The sequence below is a fragment of the Anomalospiza imberbis genome, chromosome 7, assembly GCF_031753505.1.
Source record: "Anomalospiza imberbis isolate Cuckoo-Finch-1a 21T00152 chromosome 7, ASM3175350v1, whole genome shotgun sequence".
In the NCBI taxonomy this organism is placed as follows: domain Eukaryota; kingdom Metazoa; phylum Chordata; class Aves; order Passeriformes; family Viduidae; genus Anomalospiza; species Anomalospiza imberbis.
Genome location: NC_089687.1, coordinates 7412215 through 7431804, shown reverse-complemented (window position 1 = coordinate 7431804; position 19590 = coordinate 7412215). Strand labels below are relative to the sequence as shown.

The window sequence follows — 19590 nt, the reverse complement described above, 5'->3', positions numbered from 1 at the left end:
GGCTAAGAGAGCTTCCTGACTGCCTCATTAGAGCCCCCAGTCTGCACCACTGCCATCCTGGAGCTGTACAGCCCAATTTAATTGGGCTCAGAGACTGTCTCAGCACACTTGCTCTTCAGACAAGCACTGTAAACTCATTTTGCCCATCATGACGCATTTTTGACACACATCTTTGGCTTTTTTCAAGGCTTGACAAACGCCACTTGGGAATTAAATTCAAAGCCTTTAGCACTTCCTTTTTCAAAATACCAAATATTATGCATGAAAACTGCAATATTCTCCCCCCAAAATTTATACACCTAGATTTTTTTTTTTTTTAATTTGTTGGCCATAAGTGCCTTTGTCTCTGCCCCTCTTTGTGGGCAATGTTGCAGATCACACAGCACTGACTTAAACAGACTGCAGATCTTCTTCTGTTGGACAAACTACAGCTCAGAAAAAAATTTGCTGTGCTGTTTCAAACAAGGAGTTCAGGGCAACCTGCTTTTCATGGTTACTTCCTCTCATTTGTCATCCTGAAAAGTTTAATACTAACAGGCAAATCTCTGGTGCTTTACTGAGCTTTTGCTGTTCAGGGAGAGGCAATGCTGTTTGGAGAGCTATTTCAGACCCTTAAAAAGAAAGCTCAAGAGCTCCCCAAAATAATGCATGAAAAATGCTGCTGCTGGCTGAGCTACACCTGATGCCTTTTGGTTAAATGATGGAGTTTTACAGGATCCTAATGGATCAATGGCTCAATGGCTTTCTTTAGGTTTTGAGGCTGATTGGGCACACTGCAGAGATGTCATATACAAGGAATACATGAAAATAATTCATTAAAAGTAGATGCAACTCTAAGTCACTTTTCTATACTGGAACCAAATCTAATTGCTCTGTTAATAGCAAAAGACCTTGGCCTTCATAAGGCAGTACTGATTTTTATGTATTTTTTCATATATATATATATATATATATATATATATATGTATATGTATATATATGCACACATATATAATTCACCTCCTACACATAATCAAGCTATGAATTTCTGGATGTTCAAGACAAGGAATTAAGTGGATGCTCAAATTATTTTCCTGCACATGTCCTTTTTAACACCCTTCTGCTGCCCTTTTTCCTTTTTTTTTTTCCTTCCCAACTATGAAGTCACATTATTTACATTGTTCTTTCTAATATGACCCACATATATTAAAATTAAATGATATTCTGGGTACTAATGAAATTGGGTTGATTGGGAAATGGGGCACATACATTTCAGGATTTTTCTTTTGAAGTTTGTGGTCAATTTAATATTCAGTTAAGCAGGACTTTGATGCCAACAGAGTTGGAATAAACAGGAGTACTGCCATTTTGTTCTTCATATTCCTTCTCCATATTTGGCCCAGATTCCTGAAAGCTCTAAGACTCTAACTTTGGTTAATCACCTCTGAAGTTGCAAGGCACAATCATTTCCTGAAACTGAAAACTGGAGTCTGGGAAGAGATAAAAATTCTTTTTCATTTATGCACTACACCAGTAAACTTCAAACCAGCAGCTCATTCCTTATTTTCTGCTACCACCTTTGTTTATAGTGTAACATTCCCAAAATGTGCTGAGTGCTACACACGGAAATAAAAGAGCTCGTGTCTGAAAAGAAGAGCTGGGGAAACAGACTGAACATGGAATCAAAATGATTACACTGGATCATGACTGGGTGTCTCTACTTTCAAAGAAATTGGCTTTTTAGATCAAAGGAGAGAGGGAAGGGAGTGAGATGATGAGAGGAGATGGCATGAGAACAGAGGAGGAAAACAACAGGTTGGAAGGTTCCTCTTCAGGGTTGCTGAGACTGTGTGATGTCAGTTCGATACTTCTAGAGACAGAAAAGGAAGTGGATTCACATGAAGTAAGAGGAGAAAACAAATTTGTTTCTGTTTAGCACCAAGGTCAACCCCTCAGATCAGGACTGATCTTCATCAAAATAATCTTTAAAACCATCAAATCTGACAACAAGATCTCAAAAGAAACCAGAAGATAGGTGATTTCCATAGCATAACTTCATTTGAATTTTCAGGAATACTTCTCCAGAGTTTTAAGTAATTTAATACATGTTGTTCTATATAAACTATCTCATTATATGTGAAAGAGCAGCCTTAAAAGACAAATTCTGTATTTACTTACTAGCTTTAAATTTCAACTCTTCACTAATGGTGGAGTACAAGCACTAGCCTGTCTCTACTTGTCATTTTTTTAAGTCTAATTCTCTGACAGGTGAGCATTCAAATGTAACATTCTGTTCTAAAAATATTCATATCTTTACTCTTCTGCAGGGCATGCTATTTTTTCAAGTCTGCCTGGTTTTAGTAATCAATCAACAGACTGAGTTAAAAAACAAAAGGGAAGGAAAAATAATAATGAAGAAAATGAGAATGAGAATTGATTTAAAAATTACAGTAACTCACACTTGGGTTTTCCTTGGTCTTGCTGTCTTTACTGGAAGCTCCACTCAGCTGCTCAATTAAACTGTAATGTGCTAATTGTTCAGGTCCATCCTCTCCAAAGTGGCCATAGAAACTGTGTTGGTATAAATCCAAAATCGACATTGGGGTCCCCAAAAACGACCTTCTCTGACTTTGTTTTTCCTGCACAGCTGCAAGAGATGTAACAAATAACATCATTATGACAATCTACATAGATTTTAATGTAATCTTACAATTTTAAAATGTATTTAAATTTTGTTTTAAGGTATCTGAAATTCAATGCAATAGAAACATTAAAAATACTACTTTCTAATTCTCCAGTGCATAGACAGGGGACTGTTCACACAGTGTTTGAGCTGGAGGAGACAGACAGAATTAATTTCCTTTCTTTTCAAATTATAGACAAGGTGGTTAATTTGGGGAATCTTCCCACTTAATTATTTGCAGCAAGGTTTTGTTCTTCCCTTTTAATAGACTTAATGGCAGATGTGCTAAGTTCCTTTAGCATACCCTTCAGTTTGGCTGTACTTGGGAGTTCTTTCCTTTTCACTACATTTTTAGTTAATGAATACAACAGCATAAAAAATATACAAGTAAGGTAAGAAAGTGGTACTTGTTTCAGAGCCTGCTGTAGCACAAAAACATTAGAAATAAAGCCCTGGTTTCTGAAGTCCAAGGCTGAAAACTCATTCAGAAGAACAAAATAAAACCCGGGGAACTTTTTGCAGCCTGATGAAAGCACACAGGAGACAGATGTTTATGTGAACATTAAGTTCTTTCCTCACAATTCTTGTTACACAAACTTCAACTCTGCCTTATAACCTACAGCCTTAGGAGAAGGTCTGCCTCCAATGCCTCTAACAGAATCACATCAGGGTAGAACCAATTTATGAAAATGAAATCAAAACACTTTCACGGCTGGGAGAGAAGGGTCTGGAATATTTGGCATATTCCCTGTTCCTCTACTGACCTTCTCTGTAACATTGGGCAATGCACTGGGAATCTCATGCTAAGCCCATTAAATCAACAAAAGTCTTATCATTGACTTTTAATAGCCTTTGCATTGGGCACTCAGTCTTTCTGTTCCCTGCTCATAAATAGAAAATGAAAATCACTTCAACATTATAATTGTGCAACCAGTGAGTTTGGGGATTCAGCTAATAAATGCAATTATCTATTCATATAAAAATATTCTCTGTGGATTGGTTTGCTGGAGCCCCTGCCCCAGCCTCATGTGGATGTTTTGAGGTTATATCAATTGTGTGCATAAAGACAATGAGACCTTTGAACACAAAATGGGATAAAGTATGGTTGTTAATTCCATGTGAGAACAGCATTTAGAGAGCACAGAACAGAAACCCTGACTATGAGGAATGAGCACAGCAGAAATACTTTTGCAATAATGTGTCATAATCTTCTATTTGTCTCAATCACAATTACATAATTTATTCTCTTACTGGCTCAAAATGGAGGTATATACACAAAATTAATGAATCTCTATGTAAGATGGTGACCCCAAGTCATTCTTAAATATCATTAAACTTGGAATCTGCTGCCATTTAAGGCAACTGCTAACACATGATAAAAAAAGGTTGTTTTTTTTTTTGCAAATTGTGATGAATGTAGGAAAGAAAAAAGCTTATTTACTTCTTTAAAAAAAAAACACATTTATTGCACTAAAATATGCTTTGTAAAAGCAAAATCTGTAAAAAGAAGTGTTTATGGGCTGACTAAAATGACATGCAATATTTTCTACAGATTAAACCCACAAAGCTGCAGCAGTAATGTAAATAAATGGTCCTGGCTTCCTATTCTGCTCTCTCCCATGGAATCACAAGCAATGGATTAGCTCTGAAAATGCCAAATGTCAGAGACACTGAAGAGCACAGCATCCAGCCACCCCTGGTGCTCTCTGTGCCATTGTCACCGTGGTGTGGTGCTGCAGGTGCCTGGGGCTGCTCAGGGCATCAGCTCCCAGGCTGGTGCCAAGACCTTGCACTGGCCTTTGCTCCGGGCAGGGTCTCCCAGCTGCAGGGATCCGTGGGCTGCAAGGACAAGGACAGAGCCACCCCGCCCTCGCTGCCCCCAGGGCACACATCTGCACTGCAATGTGGCTCCCAGCACAGCAGGCTGCTGATCAAGACAAGGCAGCAATTTCCCAGGTTATTAAACACACAGAAAACTATTATCGCAAGAACTTCACATAATGTATTTTTATCTACTGGAATTCTGTAAATTCCGAATTGCCATCAATTCTCACTAAAAGCTTTCTTACTTGAAAGCTGTGATATATACAGAGAGGAAAATGAGAGAGAGTTCACTGTGGCACCATAACCAACATCACCTTGATACAGAGGTTGGGAAACTGTGGCCTTGATTGTTGCATTATTTCAACTGGCTGCATAACAAAAAAGAAAAAAAAAAAAAAAGAAAACTATATTTATAGTCACCTTTCCATTTTGTAATAATGTAATTATATTTATTTGCACCACAGAGGTTTATGTATAAAAACCTACAAGTTAAGCCCTCACTAGCAAAAACTGTGGAAGAGGGGAAAAAGCATTTACACATAATAAAAAGGTAATAAAAAGTTAATGGAAAATTAGACTGAAGAAAGATTTGGGGTTAGAAAGTGAAATCTAGACAGAAAGTTCAGTGAAGGACACCATCTGCTGCTGAGTCAGTGTGGGGATGAGGGACATACATCTTTATGTACCAATTTTCAATTACCTTGTCTGTTGCTCTTTGTTAACTCCACAAGAGTCTCCTCTGCAGTTCTGAAATAGCTGCTTTTGTACTCTGGCTCTGGCTCACTGTCAGTGCTGCTTGCTGAGTACGTGCACACCCTTAGAGCTGTGTCCTACACAAAGAAGGGTAGGGCAGCAAGTCAGAAAATGCAAATATATCAAAATAATGCTGAAGTTAGTATTGGGAGTAGCACTTTTTATATTCATCATGCAGTATAAACAGGTAGTTCAACTGGGAAAGTCTGCATTACCAGTCTAACTCCTTCAGGTAAGTAATCAGTCTGACATGGGGGAAATAATCCATTCTTGTCCTGCTACATCCCCTGAGACAGTCTGGCAGAAACAATCCACATCTAAACATTTTTTTTTCCGCTCCCACTGTAACACTGTTTTAGATTCCACCAACATTTTTGGATAATTTTATCCACCTAGTTCAATTTTAGAAGTTCTCAAGTATATTTAATACAGTCTATTTGTAACATGCAAAATTATCACACCACAAATTGTTTGCTGCAAGCAACTCTAGAGACAGTTAGGATGGCCAGTAGACAATACACCATTTCTACACCAGGAAATCCTAGTTGTTTCCTAAATTCATGTCTCTTGTCCTGGTACTTATATTACAGTACTGGAGAGCCCTCAGTTCCCAGGTGATTCCTTTGCCAGCTCTTTCCAGGAAGCAGTATTATTGATTTTCTTCTGGGAATAAAGAGGAACACTGACAGCTCTGGACAGCTTCAAATCATGGAAGGCCTGAAGGCTCAAAGCATTCAGGAGCAGCAGCTCAGCACAGTAAACCCCCCAAACCAGGCAGGGGGAAGCCAGGTCTGATGCTGTTGGGGTGATGGTATGTACAAACACCGCCTACTACCCCTATTCTAGTGCCTCTAGTGAGATTTTAATTCTGTTTCTCTAAGAGGGGTAATATTTTCCCCATCTTTCCATCCATGCTGCAGTTTTAAACTGATACAGAAGGACATCCTTTTGTTAGGAATCACACACTTGTGGAGAGGGAAGCAGAGCTGAGGATACCTGCATGCAGCCAGGAATGCCCAGCATTAGAGATTGCAAATCAGCTGTAGTCCCAAAAACCCCACAGAAACATGTTAGAGTACATATATGTTAGGAACATACTCTAGAGTATTTTCCTGTTCAAAATACTTCCACAGCACCTCTCAAACTCTCATGCTACACAACTATGCAGACAAGGAAACCTAGTCCTGGGGAAAAAAAAACAATCCCAATCTCATGAAAAGCAACAAACAAGATCAACTTTCTAGAAGAGAAGAATGGGGTAAAAGGTCTGCATTTGCTTTTCTAAAAGTGCCTGAGAGGATTTTAATTAAAACATGTTTATAACCAGGAGGACAATCAACCTTTAGGTGCTGTATTATTATTACTGATAAATAATGAGACAGCGAATGAAGGGGTAAGGAAGTAAATGCAGCTGTCAGATTGTTAGTCACTCTTCACACCATATTAAAACACTGGCCATTAAAACACTGATACCTCTACACTGGCCACAGTACCCATCTCATTTAAGGATGCCACTACTTATCTTATACCTTTGGTTTAGTAGTTTTCTTGGGGGTCCACTCCGGAAGAACTTTTCTATTTTCTACAGTCTCTTCAGTGTGTTCTAATGAGGCAGAGGTCACAGGACTTGCTTCTTGTTCACTTTGCTTTGCAAGGTTAATTATTCCTGAATTAAGGGAGACATTATTGAAATTCCAGGTCTCATCAGCATCTTCATGATAGTGTGTCAATTATAATTCAGTAAAAACTGGGGGCAAATTGTGATACTTTCATTATGTCCAATAACTTTTTACTACTCAAAGGAAGAACTTACTAACTTACTGGAATAGTTCTAACTAAAGTAGCAGAATTTCATCCAAATCCCTTTCCAGTTAACAAGAGAAGAGGAAGGCATGAATTTAAATCCCTTCATTAGTTATAAAATATATACATTTTCAACCAAGAAACAACATTCAGTAACTACTTCTAGGCATTGTAGGATCTCCTCTGCTATTTCATGTTCTTAAAGAACAATCTTTTAATATAAATATAATTGGAAATACCTTTCTAGCAGAAAGCCAGCTTTTTTATTTGCTATATTTGCACTATGCAAAATCGAGACATCAAAGAAAATACATGGTGCATATGAAATGAAATGATAATTGTAATTTGGATGAGAAAGTGAGGCAGAGAAGAACTGAATGAAGATAGTCTAGTAAAGAATGAGCTGACCCCATCATCTGATGTATACTACTTTTTTGTAACATCTCTTCATGACAATTTAATTAAGATACAAACTCAACAAGGTTGGTGCAGTGAATATTAGCATTAAGATCAGAACAATCTTACTGCTCCTGACTTCTTATGAAGCAATTCAATGCTTGCAGTTTCTGTTCAATTTTTTATAATGACAGTGTTTAATCATGGGCTCTACTCTATAACACACTGCTGAATTGAGGTCACACATGTGGCCATTCAAGCATGCAGCATGTAATCTATAACTAAGATTTCTCTTCTGAATCCTTCTTAGCTGTACCATTAACAGTACACTTATTTTAAAAATACTAAGTATTAAAGTATCTTTTATTTAGCTTTGATTTGAAACTAGCAAGGGAGTCTGCAATAAAGCATGCCATGTGTATTTGCAGTCTATTATAACACTATAATTCTGCACTGGGAATCAACTAAGTTAAATCAACTGAGTTCTAAGATGTTTAATTAGAAACCTTCTGTTATGCATCCTATGGACATAAAAGAGAGGCTTCTTTCCTCCTAGGTTCAATATATGTCAGCTCATTAGCAGAACATATATTTGATGGCCTTAAACTAAGCTCAAATTTGATATTTAACCTTACATGCTAATTACACAGAATCTCTCTTATAGAATGATACAGATTTATACAAGTTAAATTCTCAGAACTTCTACAGGAGCAATAACTGGACTGACAAAGTGCTAATCACTATAACCTCAATAAATGAGTGACACTGCATTTATTCAAGATAAAACAATACCCTTCTCCATTAAACTGATCACTTTTACTGTGCTTTCTGCTGTATCTGTTGTGCTAGGAAAATTTCCCTATTGTTAATGCTAAATGATTTTTAATGCTATTAACATATATATTAATAACTCCAAAGCCTTCCAAAAACTTATATAAAAAGTCAATGTTTGTTTATAAAAAATGCAAAGACTTCAGTGGAACTATTTACTAATACAGAGTTATTTTCTGGAGCTTTGATGGATTGCCAGTCCTTTTATACCTTTGTCAGCTCTTGTTTTATAGCTTAAACACACACATAGCTCACAAGTGAAAGTCAGGTACTTTATGTTCATATATAGAAATGTGTTTGTATGATGTAGCAAAGTAATGAGAGCCTTGTTTGAGGTCAAGGCCATATATTCAGTGGGACAGAATTTATGCATTGAGGCCAAATGACTCTTTAGCTCAAATCCAGTATCAAAAGCAAGTCTTTATGAATTTAATCTTTTCTATGTCACAACATGGCTGTGCTTTGTATTTTGTACAGTGTGATCCTGAATATTGCTGAACATCCATATTCTTTTTCAAGTCAGCTTCCAAGGCTGGCATTTTTTTTTTCTCTCTTCAAGTACTGTTTCTTGAGAAAAGGCTTTAAGTACTAAACTAATTCTTCTTTCTCATATAAGCATTTTGTATAGCAAAATTTCAATATGTCTCAGGTCACAAACTTGTTAACCTTACACATTCATAAAAAGAGTATCTTCTGCTCTGCATTTAACATTTCTGTTAACAATTGTCATTATTACAGGATTTCTGCTAACCAGAACAGAGGCCAAGGCAGAAATAATGTGATTTTCAGTGTAATTGACATTTTACCTGAGGAAGCTGGTTTGGGAAGGCGGCTTTGGAAAGGTCGTATACCTTTGGCAGTCATGGCCGGATCAGATGTTGAGTGACTAATTACACCTTCCCCAGACTCCTGGCTCTTAGCTGCTGAAGGCACTTCTCGCTCAAGAGTTTTGGCTTTTACTGAAGGAGCTGAAAGAGGAACCTGCTCGGGTGCTGCAGAGACTCCTGTTTCCAAGGGTGACTCTTGCTTAGAAATGTGTCTCCCCGTCGATCGGTTCCCCGAGTCAGGCAGGGGGAAGGTTCCAATCCCGCTGTCCAGCGTCCTCATCTGGCAGCAAGACTCTAAGGCACAGGAAATTGCTGTGATGGGATGGAGCTAAAGGTATTTAAAGTCAGGGAAAGGATCTAGGGGGAAAAAAGGGCCTCTTCAAGGGAAGGCAAACATTTTGCACTTTGTGAGTGTGCTGTTACCTGTCACTGGAATGCTTTTGATACTGTCTAACTGAATACAGAGAAATATCCTGTTGAGGTGCAGTGAAATTAAACAAGTGCCAAACCACTGACACTTTGCTTTTGAGCAACAGTGTGACAATGGATAAGTGGGGCAGGTCCTGGAAAGCAATTACAGATGAAATTTTGAAATAATTTAGTTTGAAAGCCCACAGAATGTCTGGAGAGTACCAGTGTGAGGGATGGAGTAGTGCAATGTATTTCTCCCAACAAAAACCCACACTCCACAAAGGTTTGGCCTCTCCACACCTGTGTTTTCTTAATTGTTTCCCACACAATATGGTGTTAACCAAAATGTATCATGTATTCTTACACAAAATTAAGATTTACAGAATTTCTTAGAGGTACCCATCTCTCAGAGCATCCTGCAAATCTGGGTCAGCAGCAGCCCTGCCTTTGTTTACCTTGTCACGCTCTGGTCCTGCACATCCCAGTTTGGGTAAGTGTCCACAGTGGCAGGCAGGGATACCTTTTATACTTTTTTTTGGAAGCACTATGGTCCTACACAGCCCTCCAGCTTATTCATCCTATTGGAAAGATGCTGCATGAACCATGGAACAGGGAAAGGTGCAAGTGTAACTGTGTACTCACTGCTATTTGAGCAACCAGCATGTACAGGCCACCCCCCTGCCCTCTCATTCCCTACCAGTTTCCAGAGACTTCCCTTTTGTTTCTGTGAGGGACAAACAATATTGAAGAGACTGTGATGGCAAAGTCCTTCTGAGAGCTATAAACACCAAGGAGGGAACTTCAGCACTAATGGCTGGAAAATGAGCATAATTTAGGTTAAATGTCTGGAAACATCCCTTGACAGCAAGATCTTAATTCTGTGGCAGACAATCCCAAAGGAAGCAGAGGAATTTCCTTTGCTATGAAAAATTTAAGGCTTCACTAGTCTAAAGATATACTGCACTGAACAATTGTACTCTAGCAGGAGATGCAGAACATGGCCCAATATATCTTCTCCATCTCTATTTTACGTGTTTCTGAGTATTGACTTTTTTTATGATACGTCCAATTGTTAGTTAAGTCTGTTGTAGTTAGCAGTTCTCTTTCAAGTAATTTTCATTATTTTTTCCTCTGCAGTGTTTCCAATACTCTCAAAAATTTGGAAATATTTCTTCCCTATGGGTTTTGCCTATTTGTTTTTGAACTAAGAACATTACCATAGTCATTCTTGTCAAATATCTTCATCTCAATGGGCCTTTCTTGATAAAAAGTAAGAAACTACTTACAGATAAATTAAATATGTATTTCTATGTCATGGTTCTTGAGAAAGGAGAAGCAGCCTATATTTATGTGGTCCTCTTTGCCTCATCCTCATCACTCAGGATCAAAAAAGGACTGCAAGTCCTGCTGAGCACCTGAACCCTACAGGGCCTGGCTGAGCTGCAGCAGCAAAAAGGAGGTATCTCATCTACTGAACCCTCTGATCGCAGCTATGCTTCCTCTAACCTTTTTTTTTTTTTTTTTGTTTGCTTTTGAATAAAAAAATACCTAGATAGATGTGGGAGTGTGGAAAAGCAATTTAAAATGCCAGGTGTTACCCTTGCCATTTTTCTGAAGATAATCAAGCTGAAACAGCATGTTAGCTCGTGGACAGGCAATTCTTCAACTAAAGACTGTTGGTGAGAGAGTTACCAAATAAAGGGGAATATGGAATAAAAAAGAACTTCTGTTATCTTTCTCTCATCCAAAAGACATCTGAGCAACCCTGCTTGTGTTGGAGAGGCAGAGAGACACGGAGTAAACTGAAATCATAAAAGAACACAGAAGTCTGAGAAGTCTCCTCTCTCCTGTCTGTATGTCAGTGTGAGACCTGATCTGGAACCCATTTCCACAGGGACTCTGAAGGACCTTGTAGTGTTGTTTCCTTTCTTACCACTCTTTAAGAAATGAAAAAGCCATTCCCTCTGAATTATTACAGGAAAATTAAGTAGGATCAAAATGTATATCAAAAAGCAAAGCTACAGCCTTGGCTAAGGAGAACTGGAAGATGGAAACCTTTAACTTCTGAGGGTGTTTCTTAAAATGGCATATGGATTTCTATTGCCCACTAATACCCTGTGTACATCTAGGAATGGACCATGAAAACAATGGCAGAGAACCAAAAGAAATGAATACTGAGGGCCAGACTTCCAAAAATATACAGTCTCCTGCTATTTCCAAAATAATTGGGAGAGTGATGGAGGAGCACATCAGTGGAATCACATTTAATTAGAAGGAAAATAGTTTTAATCAATTATAGTCTTCCTTCATAGAGACTTTATCCATGATAAAGGAAATATACCAGGTGGAAAACAGATTTTTAAAACAGCAAACACAGCTTAATTTTTAGTTCTGAAAAACCACAAAAGGGTCTGGTTTTCAAAGTGCTCAATGCTTGGCAGCTCCCATTGTGACACTTAGAGAAAAATTTTTGGAAAATTCTGTGACTCAGCTATGTTGAATAATCCTCAAAAACCTAGTCCTAAATCCAGAGGAAACCACAAGATTCTTTGTGGATTTTTATTTTTCATTACTGAAGGTAACTAATTCACCCCTAAATCTATATAATACAAATAAAAAAAGTATCTTTCATAACAATTTGTATTACTGAAAAAACAAATACACATTAGCTTGTGTTTTTTAAAAATTTTTGTGAAGCAACTGCAAAATAAAAAGTATTTTATACATTCCAGTGACAGCTTTCAAACAGCTTCATGGCCCATCTGATTTCATCAGCTGCACTGACACTTCAAATTACTGTTATCAGCACGAGCTGCACAAGACTACATAATGAAAATATGTAAAAGTTAAATCTCTGCTGCTGTGACAGTACCACTCAGTAGATGAAAAATGACTCTGTGAAACATTAAAGTCTGGAAAGAGTTATATATGAGCTTAATTACTTTTGCTTGAGAATTCTTCCTGGCATACCAGCCAAATTCCTTGACTGTTTCTGATTTTTTTTCCTCCTCTTTCTTTGCCAGGGAAGAAAGAAGCTCAAAGAATGGTATTGGCTTTATAGTGGACACAGATAGACTCATCATCAGCCATTTCTCTGAATAATCAGACTAGAGTCAAAAGCCTGAAATAACCCCTCCCCTCCCTCCCATCATGGGGATTTGAGTCTGGATCGAAAACAAAGTCCCTGGAAGTCCAACTGAAGAGGAACAATTCCAAACTAAAAACAGAAACAAGGAATAATTTCTGTTTCCTGGAGGTCAAGAAACTCCTGACTGCATGGGAACCTCTTGATGACAAGGTATTGTGAGAGCTCATTGGAAAATTTGAGGAGAACCTTTAATGTTGAGAAGCCCCTTAACCACAGGAAAAAAAAAAAAAAAAGGAGTTAACACTGCACAGAAAGTTTTCTGAAAGTTTTCTGAACGACTTCTCGATAATTTTCAAATTTAATATTTTCACGTGCAAGATGATCCTGCAGTTCATGGACACCACGGAAACATGTGCAGCTGGACAATGCTTTGCAATATTGCATCGTCACTGCTGCTTCACCAACATTTTCTGCTGTCAGTAGGTCACCAAGGTCTCTTCAACAGAGTCAGCACCCAAATTAGAGATGGAATAAAAAGGATCTGTGAGAACTCTGCACCCCTCTGAGGGTCTGCACAAGAGGAGAGTAGGAGAGGGACATACACTCAGGCTGGCACGTATCAGGAATTCTAAAAATCAGATCATCACAGGGGAAAACAGCTCTAGCAGCTCATTCTGTAGGATTTTTTTTTACATTTTCTTCCGAAATGCAAAAATTAAAGAGTTAGAAGCAAACATACCCCACTGATAAGAACTGACAGCTTAGAATTAATTGAAGTATTTTAGGGCATTCTCCTGAGCGTAGATAATTTAAAAACGCATCTTAAATACCAGCAACAATTCATTAAACCTAAATATTCTTCAACTTTTTTTTTTTTTTTTTTATTTCTTCTGAAACACTTGCCACAAAGATATCAGAAACACATCAGCTCTATCTCAGAAAGCATCCTTGGTACAATTCATTGGAGACTGGAAGAGAATACCCAGGGAAGCTGAATGCTGACCCTGCTTTTGTGTTCCTTCAGAAGTGCTGCTCTGGCTCAGCATGAGGGTGAGAGGAACTCTCCCTCTCAGCTGGTACCATGCTGCTTTATGCTGTTTCACAGCACCTTTCACTGGTCCTCTCTTCATACAATGCATGTGAAAGAAAAATCAGTCTGGGGGGAAAAAAGTAAAAGGAAGCATAGAACAGCTGCTGTGAAGGGAATTGCTTCCAGCACAACATAAAGAATGTGGGTCCAGCCCCAGTTAAGTTCTCTACTGATGGTTGCAAAATAGGGTATTACTCAAAATAAGCAGTGGAGCAAAATCCATCCCACTTTTGGATTAGGGATATGTTAGCCTTTCTGATGTTGAACCTACGGTTGAGTCCTAGCACATAATGAAGAGGTTTTATGAATTTCATAAAAGAGAAGACATAAAGTGGTGACATATCTTTTAAACAAAGCTTCTGATCACACTTTTCTTCAATAAGGTGGAAACATGCTTTTCCTAAGGGGGATATAATGCCACATGTTATTGCAAACAAACCTTTAACTGAATAACTGGGGAGTGTTTCCTAATGCTTCCTCAGGTAAAGATTCACATTCTAATAAAGTCTTTTTACGTTGCATCCTAAAGGAGTTTCACAGATGCTTAGTCTATTCACAAATCACATACAAGTCCTGCTTTACACAGGGACTGTTACACTGCTGAGAAGTCTATAAAATAACTCGTGGTTATTTTGACCACCTATTTAAAACAATATGTGAGTTTTTCTATGATTCTTGAATGATCCACAAAAGCCTTTACAGAAACCACAAGATGCAAAGTTTTACCCACAGAGCTAAAGTAAGGCATCAATCAAGAGTTCTGTTGAACAGGCATTTGTTCATACACAGTATCACTCAAAATGCTCAGGCAATTCACCTAATTCAAATTAGGCATAGCAAGAGGAGACATTTCTGGATGGTGGCACAGAGAACAGGACTTACAGGTTGGTGAGGAAATAATTATAGGTCCTACTGTGTTGTAACTGCAGCTCTGCCTCTCTACCCACTTGTGCCACGAGTGACAGAAGCCTCTTAGTGCTGCTTGAGGGGATTGAGACTTCCAGAAGCCTTTCCCCACCATGGCGTTACTTATGAAACACACTGATGGCTACCAGATGCAATTACTGCAGAGAGACCCTACTTCTACTTCAAATGACACATAAACAGTTTCAAAGTTACAGAAGGCTTTATGTTACTTAACTTCGAAGGCCAACCTATCTTAACATTAAAAATAAACAGCAACAAAGAGGACAAATGTATTTTATGTCAGACAGATCACAGGTAGCTCTATTACATCAGGCTTTCTAGGCATAATACTAGTAGCAGAGGGACATATTTTCTTTAAAAGTAGCATCCCACCTCATGAAAAATGTGGAATCCTCCTCTGTGTTCACCACTACAGCTGGTTTGAGATATTCCTCACATAAATTTTCAAGTTTTGGCCTACAAAACTGTACATGATTGACAGAAATTTCAGCTGAAATCTTTAAGTATCCACCAGAATTCTCCACAGAAAGCAGGCATTTTCAGGAAAAAAATATCAGTCAAAAATAGCTCTGTATCAAGAACAGTTTCGCTGGGAAATTTCCAGCAAGCTGTTTTCAGAAGTACAGACTCGAGCCTTGGCAGGTTTTGAGAGGTAAATAACGCTGAATAGGCCTTCTTCAAGGAGTATCCAGGACATTAAAAATGGAAGGACGTAGTTCCCATCAGTAACAGAACACACAAATTCTAACAAATTATCTTTCTTTGCATTAGAAAGTTCAAGAGTTTCCACCAAGCTGTCACGGGGAACCATATGACATCTACTGGCTTTCTTCTGGAACACAAAGGGAGTGTAGTTTTTCCTAGCATTTTGAAACATGCCAAATTAAAAATTAATAGATTTTCTTTTTTTTTTTTTCTTTTCAGAAGAATATTTCAAATGGTGATAGGTCCCTGCAAAATTATTTCAGAAGTTAATAAACATCTTTAGGCTACATGTGGCATTGGCAGGAAGAAGTTAAACTACAGATGGCAAAACAGATCTCTTTATTTGCACATCCTTCTCTTCATCTGCAATGCTAAAGCAACCACAAAAAAAGAAAATGCATTTCTGCCAAATCAATGTCAATTTAAAGTAGATTATTCCTTCTGGGTTTACACTATAATTTGATCCAGTTGATCACAGATGAGTGCATTATTGTTTTCTAGCTAGATCTGAGGTACAGTCAGTGTGCAAAATTAAAAACCCCAAAGGTTATGCAAGGTAAAACTAGAAAAGACCCAACTTTTCACAGCCCTACACTCCCATGGGCACTGCATGGTGGCATGGGATTATTTCCAACATATATTAAGGAAGGATAAATTGGAGGAGGACTGTGCTGTGTATTTTCAAATGATGGAACTTCATTCATGGCTACTTGAATCTGGGATTACAATTTATGCCTATTTATAATAACAATAAACCAAATAAATACATACTTTACCAACTTACTAAGTGTTTTTTCTATTTTCTTCCTAGTCATGCTTTATTTTGCAAAACCCACAAACTTCAATATGTCATTTATCCAAAAATTGTCAGTTATCTTCACAGTTTTCCATGACCACAATTCCATCTGAAGTGTATTTTCTGAGTTGAAACAGATAATTGCTGCCTCATTTTAATTCCAGTCCCATCTTAAAATACATTTCCACTAGTAAGTCAAGATTAACTTTAATTATTAGAGAATACTAATGATCTTGTACTCCAATTTAGCAGTTATCTATGGACCTTTTTTTTCCAACAAATGCTTCCTATCCTCCTCCAGGCATTTAGGTCTGGTCTCTGCATGCTTGTAATGGTGGCAAGCTATGTGGAATAGTGTTGTTAAAGAGGACAAAATGAGCTGCAGAAGGAACTTGGATAATTTTTAAAATTTCCTACTCCACATCTCTAAGTGTCTATTAAATACAAAGGTGTACATGCAGTTTTCCAGCTGGGGAAGTCTCACAGCCAATGGCACCTGGAATTATCTCTCTTGTATTATGCTCTTATATTTTCTTCCTAAAAATCTACTCACTGTTCTCGGGAGACAGGATATTAGGAATAGATACTATTTTAATCCTACTAGAAAAGATGTATTGAGACTTATAATTCATTTGAAGAGCAGTTGAAGCTCTGTGTAAAAGGTAATTAAATGAAGACTGGGTGCAGCCTGGCTGTCAATGAAGCCAGTCTAGAAATTCTTTGGGGAACTATTCCTCTTTTTTTGTTATATATCCCCCTTTGGCTTTACATTGCCAATCAGCCTCACAGCATTGCAACTATCTTTGAGAAAGTTACAGATGAGTAAGAGCTGAGAAGGAGAAATCCTCACATCTCAAGCAAGGTGTGAATCCATGGTAAGCAACAGGTCTGCTGCCACGTAGGAAAGGAGCTTTCCCAGGCTTTTTCCCTGAGCAGAGCCTGCTGTTTCCCTCAGAACCCTGAAATGTGAAGGTTAGGAGCCAGCAATTGCACAGTCTCAGGAACACCTTCCTGGGGAGGGCTCATTCGAGGTACGGGTGAATGCTCCCCTTCTACCAGGAAAGACACATCCCAGCTCTCAGAAATCCTGCCTGTAAACAGCAAAGCCCAGGACAGGATGGTTTGTTATCTACCCAGGTGCTAAGGGCTGCCTCAGCCATGCCTTTTCCATGTCACCACAGGCCTTTATCTCTCTTGCCTTATGCCCCAGTTCTTCACATTAAAACACAGAGCTAATCCCACTTCTCCATCCCTGGAGTGCTGCCATGAGGATAAATAAAGGAGGTGGATGTGTGGCAGTCAGAGCATAACCAACCTGCAATCCTGCCATGAATAATCTTGTGCACAGATACCTCCACTCAGCTTTTCTGGAGGTTGTTCAGGAATTAACAGCGAGCTGCAAAATACTTACAAGAAGCATTAAGATTGGGGTTTTGCTGGCATTATTAGAGGCAGCTGGTTTATTTTAAGAATAACTGCATTAAACCACAGTCAGAGAAGTGAAGAGGTCACACTCAGCATCTCAGAGACATGGGCTGCACATGGTGCCCAGGGGAGCATTTGGCTGTGCCATGCAGGGCTGCTGTTCACTGATGACTGGGCTGGAGGCATTTAAGGATAATGGGATGGAAGCACTGATTTACTAGCTGTAAAGCAACTCTCTTATAAATTGGAGTTTGGTTTCACTCACAGTGAGATACTTTCTTTGATTTTTCTATTCCCAACAGATTGGACTAGGGCTAGTGCTTTAAGCAAAAATGCTGTCTCTGGTAAACATGGACCAGTTTCTAAGTGCATAGGAAGCTCTGGGTTTTGCAAATGCACTAGAGAACATGCTATATTTATTTTGCAACATCACTGCTTTTTGTATGTTAGCACAAAAAATACTGAAATTAAAGCCACATGAATATTAAATGAAGCTTTAAATAATTTATTTTTAGTTTTGCCCTGCAGATGGCTTTACTTAAGGGTACTGCTAACAATCACTTAAAATATAGATACAAACCTGAAAAAAAATGGATTTTATTTCCTAATTAATGAAAACTTATTAACAGAGTGAGAGCACAAAGCTTTAAGTAACTTTTAGGTGCACTATAATCCTTCCATTCAGCTCCTCCAAACCAGCTGAATCAATGTGGAACTGACTGCAGGCAAGCAGGAGCTGGTAAGAAACCACCAGGATTTGAAGCCAGAAGAATGAACTGAGATTTTTTTTTTTTTAGGAATTCTGTTTTTTGCAAAACTGAATGCCATATTACATGGTGCTACAAAAACATCATTAGGATGATAGCTTTGAAACAACGTACTGCACCTCTGCTTGTTAAAGAAAGGAAGTAAATAAATTATTCACTGATTCACTGCAAATATATTGGTTGATTTCCTTTTCTTTTCCTAACAGTGAACTGTCCAAACACTGAGAAATCGAGTTAATCTAGTATTAAAAAACAGGCGCTAATTGTGTAGGTATTATTTCTCTCTTAGAGTGATTTTTTTTTTGAAGAGTCTGTTTTTCTGTGATCTCCCAATGATGACTAATTGCATAATCGTATGTCAACAATTCAGGTGTCAGACTGAAGACATGAATCAAAGCTCAAACTCAATTAAAAACAGCAAAAAAATTAGCAATAGGCATCCTATCCTCAGAGGGAGAATCTGGAAAGGCATATGCCAATACAGCTCAAACATAACTGATAATTCAGGTAAAATGTATTTTTCATAAAAGTTATACTAGATTTCATTGTAGAAAAGGAGCATAAAGTCCCTGTGAGCACAGATGAAACATGTTGAAAATAACACATCCTCCCTAGAAATCCTTTTCAGTTTGCTCAGTTGTACTTCAGCTATATGAATTAATGGGAAATGCATGACTGAAGTTTCATACACATATCCATAGATGGCCCTTTCCAGGAGCTAAATAACATGTAAAGTAAAAAAGTTTCAAACAGAAGGACTCACACTGCCATAGACAATACCTGTGTGCTGTCCTGTAAGAGGTAGGATAATCAGGCACAGTCCTGATTTGAGTGATAAAAGTGAATATAGATTGGGCTAGACTGTAAAGTACTGTAAATCCACACAGCAGCACTAACTTCAGAGTGGCAGAACCTGGCCATCCTGTTTAATTGACATTTTAAGTCTGAATGAGACCAGCAGATTCTCAGTATCTGGAATAATAATTAGACTGTATCCTATATATAATGCATAAAGAGACACTCTTCTAATTCTAGTGATAAAATTTGGTATTTCTGGGAGAGTAGATGTAATGACAAAGAAGGAAATTAACAGCAAATCACTGTGGCTAATAAGGAACTGTTGAGCCAAAATATTAATTCTCTCCACAGAGGGAAGACAAGCTAGACAGTAGGCAGCAGCAGAGCTGTAGAAGAATTGGCAATTAGACAAATGCTATGTGTACTATCTTTAAAGTACAAAGAAATGATTTGTCTTTGCCAGACTGTGAAGAAGGTAAGCTGACAT

The 19590-nt window shown here is 38.1% G+C and overlaps 1 protein-coding gene across 15 annotated transcripts in view; it reads right to left on the bottom strand.

Moving 5' to 3' along the window:
• NCKAP5 (NCK associated protein 5) overlaps nt 1-19590 on the bottom strand; it is a 450570-nt gene that overhangs the window by 22201 nt on the left and 408779 nt on the right. For 12 of the 15 annotated variants that reach the window (XM_068195225.1, XM_068195221.1, XM_068195224.1 and 9 more), the window contains 4 exons: nt 9076-9390; nt 6769-6905; nt 5187-5316; nt 2439-2626 (listed from right to left, as the gene is read on the bottom strand). In XM_068195225.1, the coding sequence (XP_068051326.1) occupies nt 2439-2626; nt 5187-5316; nt 6769-6905; nt 9076-9390 (770 nt within the window). Of the gene's footprint in view, nt 1-2438; nt 2627-4800; nt 4855-5186; nt 5317-6768; nt 6906-9075; nt 9391-19590 lie in introns of those variants that run through there. The other 3 variants (XM_068195232.1, XM_068195233.1, XM_068195231.1) reach the window with 2 other exon arrangements.